General features: G+C 35.8%; 1 protein-coding gene across 2 annotated transcripts in view; it reads right to left on the bottom strand.

Moving 5' to 3' along the window:
* RFTN2 (raftlin family member 2) overlaps positions 1–9,024 on the bottom strand; it is a 75,169-nt gene extending 66,145 nt beyond the window's left edge. The window contains exons 1-2 of one of the 2 annotated variants that reach the window (XM_019635636.1): positions 8,648–9,023; positions 8,342–8,546 (exon numbers count right to left, since the gene is read on the bottom strand). In XM_019635636.1, coding sequence (XP_019491181.1) covers positions 8,342–8,480 — 139 coding nt within the window. In that variant the 5' untranslated portion in view covers positions 8,481–8,546; positions 8,648–9,023. Of the gene's footprint in view, positions 1–8,341; positions 8,547–8,647 lie in introns of both variants that reach the window. The other variant, XM_019635637.1, reaches the window with a different exon arrangement.
* Between the last annotated feature and the right edge of the window lie 38 nt (positions 9,025–9,062).

Here is a 9,062-nt window from a genome sequence, read left to right on the forward strand (position 1 = left end):
GCTGCAGCCTATGCCATCGCCGGCGACTCACGGCAGCCCAGCTCCAGGTTGAGCTGTTGTTCAGCATCTTAGCTGTAGAGGGCAGTGTCACTGGCCCGCATATGTGGGATCACGAACCGGGGCTCTCTGGCGTCCCAAGCCGGTTCTTAACAATCGCGCCACTCGGCCGGCCCCTAAACTTGTTATTTTAGAGTAATATTAGGTTCACAGCAAAACTGAGTGGAAAGTACAGAGTTCCCTGTCCCCCGCCCACACACAATCTTCCACTAACATCCAGCACCAGAACCGTGCATTTGTTATTATCAATGAACCTACACTGTTACATCAGTATCACCCATAATCCACTGTTTACGCTAGGCTTCATTCACTCTTGGTGTTGTATAGTCTGTGAGTTTTGACAAAAATATAATGACATTTATCCATGAATATACTATCATACAGAGTAGTTTCACTCTCTAACAATCTGTGCTCCACCTATTCATCCCACTCTTACTTCTGGTTTTACTCTGCATCTGGCAATTGTAAGACAAAGGGTAAGATATGGTTCTAAGTCAGTTCTCTTCCACCGATATCCAACTGTCATAACCACATTTGTTTTCATAGATAATCTTTTATCAATCATGTCTCCCCAGGTTTGTCATATATTGAGTATTTATAGTAATTAGGATAAACATTTTCTAACATTGGTTATTTTTTCTATATTGAACTGTATTTGTTTACTGCCAATTGTAGATTTCATGGACAGCTTTCAGTTCTGTTTTTTAAATGGGGTTTCTCCATTATGTGATGGAGATGTATTACCAATTCTGTGGACTCACTTAGTCCTTTAATGAGTGAATGAACCTTATGAAAACATTCTCCTTAATTGGTAGCTTATTCTCAGTTACTACTCTAGCTTGAATCACTTGAGTTCACCAACATCTTAAAGCTTCTAAGAGATAATTATGTACCATCCAATCCATATCCTACAGAGGAAAGTTCTTGTATAATAGTAACTTTTAAATCCAATCTATTTTATGGGGTCCTGCTCTAAAGAAGTAAACTTAACAATAATTCAACAATTTTTATGGAGCATATACTATATATATAAAGCACTATGTGAACACAAAGATGAGAAAGCCGGTTTATGCTCTCCAGAATTCAAAAGCTAGCAAAACATTGAGTTGTAACTATTGAATGTACCGTTAGTTTCATAATGTAGTCAAATTTCCTAGTTAATTAATGACTTATTGAAAGCACTAATTGTTGAAAAAGTCATTCTTTCTTTAACGATTAGAATTGTCATACTCATCACATACTTAACAGTTACATAGACTGAGATTTGTATTTTGACTTTTTATTTTGTTCTATATAGTCTGGCTTTTCAACATTAAATATTTAAAATTATTTATGGCTTTCTAATCTTTCAATATCCATCAGTTTACAGTATTATTCTTTGAAAAATTATTGACTATTATTAACTGTTTATTCTTCTAGATCAGAAGTTTTCAAACGATGTATGGCAGAGGCCTGTGGTTTCAAAGAGATGCCTGCTTTGGTGAAGAGAGGGGACTTTGATCATGAGGGGAGGCTGAGCAGGCAGGGCTCTGTGTCTCCCACCACTCTTTCTTCAAACAGAATACAGTAGCTTAGATTTTATCAGTTTCATACATCAATAACAATTAAAAAACTATAACTTTCAGAAAAGGACACTATTTACATTATGGATAAACTATATAATTTTGTTAAAGTAATAAATCTGCCAAACTATAAGCCAGATTTATATGTAGAATATTATAAAGCATTACTGAACAGCATTAAAGGAGACTTAAGTGTATGGAGAGATATGCATAGCCATTTTTAAAAACACTTAATATTGTAAATATTTCTCCCCCCTAGACCTTGACAGCTGTCGCTGAGGTATAGATTTAATGACATTAACCCCAACAGGCTTTTGCATGGAATATGTCATGTTGGTTTTAATATTTATGTGAAAGATAAAAGGTGCAAGAATGTCTAAGTTATTTCTGAAGAAGAATATGGAAGAGAGATTAGTTCTGTCTATTAAGACATTATAAAGCTATAGTAATTAAAGTTGTTTTTAGCAACGCACAGACAAATTTACCAATGCAAAAAAATAAAGAGCCTAGAAACAGAAACCTACATATGTGGACATTTAATATGTGATGGAGGTGGCATGGCAGAACAGTGGGGAAATAAAGCTGGAATAACTAGTTATCTGTATGGGGAAGAAATTGGATCAGCCCCTCATATATAAAAGTTTCCATTCTATAAAAAGAACTTGAACATCAAAAGCAAAAAGTTTATACTTTTATATGAAAATATGGATTTGTATTCTGACATCACAGCACTAAGAGTATTTTTACTGNAGAGACAAGAGGAGAAGAGAGACGGAATGAAAGAAATGGATTCTGAACATGGTTGGAAACAAAAATGATTTCCAGAAAGGAAGTCAGCTTTATGAGGAAACTTTCTGGAGTCTAAAATGAGAAAAGTAAAATTAAAACAAAACAAAACAAAACAAAACACTTTAGTCTTTAGGTAGCACTTTTGAGGATTTCTTTCCACATGAAGGTTCTTTTTTGTTGGAAAAATTAGATACTAATTAAAACTGCCAAATAGAAAAAAATGTTTATTAAAATATTTTAATAAAAAGACTTAAATTGCAAAGGAGTGACAGATATATGGATAATAAAAAAAATAATTAAAGTTAAAAATACTCTACTATTAGAAGGCATGATAGTAATAAGACTTCTACAGTTCCCAGAATATCCTTAATTTAAAAACAAGAGCAACAACAAAACTGACAATTTGATGCAGTCACTTATAAATTGCCATTTGCCTGAAGTCAAGAACAACTTATAATGGGTCAATTGCAATGAGTGTTTATTGCATTTTACCATTTTCAGGTCAGGTAGTATGGTACACTGTAGAACTGTGAGCCCTGGGATCAGGCTGCTTAGGTTCAACCCTGCTTCTCATGTCTACTAGAGAGAGATGTGATCTTGAGCGAGTTGTTTTACCTCTTCAAGTTTCAATTTCCTCCCCTATTAAATGGAGTCAATAATAGTACTTACTTCATAGGCTTGTTATGAACGTTGAATGAGATAATCTTATCTCACATCTTAACACTATGCCTGCCTAATACCACAACATAAATTTGTTAATGTGCTTACATTATAAAACAGTGTTGAGAGTAGAATAGAAAGGAAGTGATTCTGCCACCACTCCCATTATTTACAAAATAAACCATGATCACATTTCAGATTCAAAAGATTTTTCAATTACACTGAAGAGAGTGCACAATCTCAAAGAGGGGATGGATTATTTAGTTTGCAGACCACTACGACCTCTTGTCTCTTCCTTGTGCCTACTTGTCTTTAAATAACTTACTTCCCAGAAAAGTTTTAACAGAGGAAAATCCCATAGTCCTTCATTCTCGAGGATGAGCATGGTTGGTGGTAAGCAATTTCTGGGTAAATTTGGATAAAAAGACAGCAGACTCCGACCCAGTGTGACTCATTTGACTATTTACAGTGCTTTCTTGCCTGTCATTTTTCATGTCCTCTTTTGTATGATAGACTGTGAGTTCTTGGATGGCAGAAAATGGAATATTTGAAGTTTACTAGTTTCTATTGCAGTGCCTGGAAGATTATTTATTAAGTATTCACTATATTTATTAAATGCCTGCTATGTCCCAGGCGCTGAACTGGATGCAGGCTGGATACACAAGGTAACTAAACATGGCTTCTGCCCTAAAGAAACTTCTGTTTTGGTGGTAAAGGCAGACTTATAAACAGATAATTTCAATATGATTTGGTAGCTGCTGAGATAAAGTATGGATAGGAAGTTACAGAACCCAAGAAGGGGTTTCCCACTCAGCTTGGAGGATGATACATGGAACTGTCTTGAAGGATGAATATGCACAAAATAGATAAAGAAACGTGGGGAGCGTGCACCAGGAAAATGGAAAAGCATGTGCAATGTCGTGGAATCATGAAACAGTATGGCACAAACTTGAAGGAACGTGAAGCAGTTAAAAATTACTACTGGGTTGTCAGAAAAGTCATGACGTATTTTTTTCTATGTTTTTCATTGCAAAAATGCATCATGACTTTTCTGACAACCCAATAGAATGTAAAATTTGAAAGAAAACTAAGCTGTAAGGAAGGCAAGAGCTACGTTGTAATGGATCTTATATGCCATACAAAGGGAATTTGGACTTTGTTTTGTAGGCAACCAAGGAGAATCAAGTAATCAAATGGAAAAAATCAAAGGAGGAGTTTGAAGTAGGCAAGTAACATCAGTTATTGTTTTCGATAGGCCACTATAGCTGCTTTGAGGAAGTTGGTCTTAATGGGAGCAAGAATGGACAGAGACCACTCAGTTGGGAGAGTATTGCAGAAGTCCAGTTGATAGTTGATGACTGACTGGCTGAATGAATGAATATAATGCATTATTATGTCCTTAAAGAATTTCTTTTATCTTTAGTAAAAGGAACTACTGTTCCTTTAGCTTGCAATTGAGCTATTGCATAAATCATTTTTCTCTCCAAAAGTCCAATAAAATTAAATTTTATTTGACCCTTTTTCAAAAACACATTTCCATGTATCAATATGGCACACATTCCTGCTATTTTAACAATTATATGGGATTTCATTGTATTAATACAATGCTTAATAAGTAACATTTTGACTATTTTCAAATTTTTATGGTGACAATTTTAGTAAAGATTACTTTTCTCCCACTTCAGATTATTTCCTAAAGACTAAGATTCTACTATACTTTATAAATGGTTAAAGGAACTAGTTTACATAGAAGGATATCAGTTAGAAAGTAATAAGCAGAGAAAATGTATTCTAATGAGTAAATAATTCATTTATATTACTTATACTTAGAGAAATATCTGGTTGACCATAAAACAATTTAAGGTATTAACCTTACATATTTTTTTTCTTTAAAACTGTAAGCTTTTGTTGGTTATCACATATATTTGCTCCATAGCTCTTTTTTTTTTAACTTTATTGGGGAAAGTGTGTTTTCCCCAGTACCCATCAGCTCCAAGTCAAGTTGTTGTCCTTTAATCCTAGTTGTGGAGGGTGCAGCTCAATTCTAAGTCCAGTCGCGGTGTTCAATTTAGTTGCTGGGGGTGCAGCGTGCCATCCCATGCGGGAGTCGAACCGGCAACCTTCTTGTTAAGAGCGCATGCTCTAACCAACTAAGCCACCTGGTCACCCTTGCTCTTTTTTTAAAATTTCATTTTTTACATTAGTTTTAGGTGTACAAAACAATAAAATGATTAGACATTTGCACCCCTCACAAAGTAATAACCCCCCTAGTCTACTACTGCTCTGATATTGTATATATCTGTTATAATACCATTGACTATATTTCCTACACTGTACTTTACATCCTGTGGGGGGGAAAAATATATATATACATATATATACACAGTAAAACCTTGGATTGCAAGTAGTGTTCCGCAAGATGATCAAATGTTTCTAATAGATTTTAACATGGAAAACTAGCGATGTCTTGCAATATGAGTAGTTTGTTTCTGGAATGAATTATGCTTGCAAACCAAGGTATTACTGTATATATTTAATTATAGTTGACATTCAATATTATTCTATGCTCCATAGCTCTTTAATACCTCTACATTTTTAAACAAATCCTTTCAGTCAAAAAAAATTCTGCCTCTCCATTTTGTTAAAGAGAAAATATACATTTCTTCAGTAGTATATTTCTCATTTTGAAACAAATGTTCAGTTTTCTGTTTTATTTAAAAAAAATTAACTTGTTATTTTATTATTTTTTTTATAAGATTTTTTTTTATTGGGGAATTGGGGGAAGGGGAACAGACAAGTTGCTGTCGTTTTTGTTCTTCAGTCTAGTTGTGGAGGATGTTGCTTCACTGGCTCAAGTTGGCACCATCATTGCACTCTTCCCGGGTGAGGCAGATCAGTNGAGAGAGAGAGAGAGAGAGAGAGAGAGAGAGAGAGAGAGAGAGAGAGAGAGAGAGAGAGAGAGAGAGAGAGAGAGAGAGAGAATGTAACTGAATGGAAACTATGTTGTTCAAGATAATCATAGCCCCCACAACCCGGCACTGGAAATTTCAGTCTCCACTTCTCGCCTCATGGGGACTTTACTCTCTGTCACATGTCCTCTGTTTGGAAAAACAGAGGAAAACAAAGTAAGAGACAGGCTCATCATGAGCACACACAGCTGCCACCAGACCATTTTGTTTCTTGAAAAGGTTGCTCATTTCATGGTGGCTTCTGAAAGGCAGGAGGTGCCACTATTCAGTGCTCCTTACAGGAATCCCAGGACAGGACTGCCGGTGCTAAATGTAAGGCTGGCCTGTTTTATCCTCCACCCCAACTCACTCCTCTGTACACTGCAGTTGCAGGTGAAGGTCAGAGACAGCAGAAGAGAGGAAGAGGGTTTGTGGGGTTGGGCTGATGCAGAGTCTTGGCTTCTGAGGCCAAGTCAAAGGGAAAAACAAAACAAAACAAAAAATGTGGAAGAATTAGAGAGAAAAGGGGAATCAAGAGACTTAGGCGCCTGGACCAAATAGGAACCAGGTGCAACTTTAAAATGTGTGCCTGCTTTCTGTGTTAACGTTTGCAAACTCTGCCCATACTTTATAATGTAATGCTCTGCTACCTCCTTCAAAGACTTAGGGTGGAGGTAGAAATTATATCCCTTTCACAGAGAGAAGGATTTCTGATAATAACAAAACCAAAATGACTTCTAAAAAAAGCTGTAGCTCTTTCTGATTTAAGGATGACTGCATTTATACAGATTTATTTGAGATTTTTAATATTGTTGGAAGGAAATAAATCAGAAAAAGAAATTCAAGTTACTTTAAGCCCTACGATTCTATGGGGGATTGTGCAGCAAATTTTAAAGTGCAGATCAAAATGGCTCTGGCCTAAAGTTTAAGAATAGACAAGGTTTTAAGGTTAAGGAGAGTATATGTTTGTGTCCTATGGATTTACAGAAACTAGTCCTAAAAAATAATTGATAAGGACAACCAATGGAGAAAACATAGCACCACATTGCAAATATTTTCTTAAATACTGGTTTTTGAAAAAGTATAGAAAAAATTCACGATTGGTTAGTTATTTGATACCACTATTATCATAATCTACTTTAAACTTTCATAATTAAAAAGAAAATTAAGAATACTGACTCTCTTTCCTTTGGTAGCCTTAGCCTCAAATAAAAGTGGAAATGTGAATATGTTAAAAGTATATGTTTGGATTTCGTGTATGTCCTTGGAAGGGAGTTTGCTTGCTGGTTAGCTCAGGTTTTGACAAAGAAAAATGGGCTGCTCCTGCTTCTCGCACAAAGATGCACTGTTCACAGAGCAAACCAAGAAATAGGGAATTTGTGTTTAAGTTAAAAAAGATTATTATGACATCTAACATGATTTGCTTAGTATAAACTTTCTATTCACTGATAAAAATGTGTGGCTTTTTAGAATTAAAAGTATAGCTTTGTAACAAGAAACTTAGAATACTGATATGTGGAAATGCTAACAGCAAGCAAGACACTCCAAATTTCATTTTTAGCACAGCATTATTAAAGATATAGTTCTACTTTTTAAAAACGCAGTTTTATCCATGTAGCTGTATAGGGCTCTTCAGTTTCCGAAAGAAGTGAAGCAAAGTATTTGTGAAGTCGAGCTGCCTGTGTTCCTTCCACAGGGCTGCCATCTGGGCTTGTTTATTTGTGTTTCCAACTTTCTGAAACAGGGTGTTTCTCTGTTAGGGACAGGGCACCAAGCAAAGGAAGTGTCTCACAGAAGACTGTCGGTTTTTATTTTTTCCTTTTTTACTGTATTTTCAAACTTTAAGTTTAGTTTGCTCAAAAATGGGAAATAACCAGCACAAGCCCAAGATTTAACATAGTTGGAAACCTCAAAATTGTATAGCAAACACTTTTCCACACGATACAAGTAATGTTTCCTGCATGCTACCTTCTTGTGCCTTTCAGATCTTTCCCAAAACACAAAATGTTATTAAGGCTACAGCTATTTGTCTTGGAATCAAACATTTTTCATGTACTCTTCTACAAATTTGATTTAAAAATGAACGGAATATTTCCAAGCAGTTTTCCTCATTTTATAAAGTACATATGAGCCATGTTACCAAAAACACAAAGTAAACAAAAACCAAAATCTTTCAAAATATAATTAAGAAACAAAGCATTATTGTTAGATCATACAATCTGATTATGAAGAGCAGTTTAAAAATTCACAAACCAACACTTAAAACTTGTAGCCCCTTATCTCTGAAACATTTCATTTAATGAATAAAATAGAAGCAAAACATACCTTGTAAAGTAAAATCCAGCAATACATATTCGTAAGCAAATTCTGTCTTTGTTTCCACTTGAGGTCTCTTCAGGGTAGAAAATATTTTTCCAGGGCTGCTATCATCAGGGTCTTCTAACTTCCTAAGTCCGCACCCCATGGCAAAGTCTGTAAGGAATTAAATTGCAGGATAGGGGAGGGAGAGCAGCAAATCCTGTTGTTTAAGCTGCAAAAAGAAAGTTATAGACTTAACTGCTTTGATTTTTTCAGCTATAACATAGATACTCAAAAAGAAAACATTTGAGTCCAAAGAAAGGAGCTGAAGACCTTTTCTATCCATTTTTTTGTAAAGTCGTTGAACCCATGATGATTAAGCTACGGCTCCGGGAGGCTGGGTTTGATTTTCGGAGAAACATGCAAGCTGCTACAACTTAGCAGAGAATTTCCATGCCACGTCAATTTACAGCCAGCCCCCTACCAGGGTTCTGTCGCTCAGGGCACCAACTGGGCTTTGTCTATTCCAGTTGGCTGGATGATAAAAGAGGTGTCCAAAAACAGAAATAAAAAGGCAAAAGTGCAACGCAGATGGAATTATCTACAAGTAAAGGATATATTGAGACACTGTGGCATGTGATTCTTTTTCTTTTTTCTTTCCCCTCTTTCCTGTGCCCACCCCCTCCTTCCTCCCTATACTACCAAGGAAGCAAAAGGAGAAAGAGGGAGGGAGGAAAAGAGGGAGGGA

The sequence above is a fragment of the Hipposideros armiger genome, unplaced genomic scaffold (assembly GCF_001890085.2).
Source record: "Hipposideros armiger isolate ML-2016 unplaced genomic scaffold, ASM189008v1 scaffold_23, whole genome shotgun sequence".
NCBI lineage: Eukaryota > Metazoa > Chordata > Mammalia > Chiroptera > Hipposideridae > Hipposideros > Hipposideros armiger.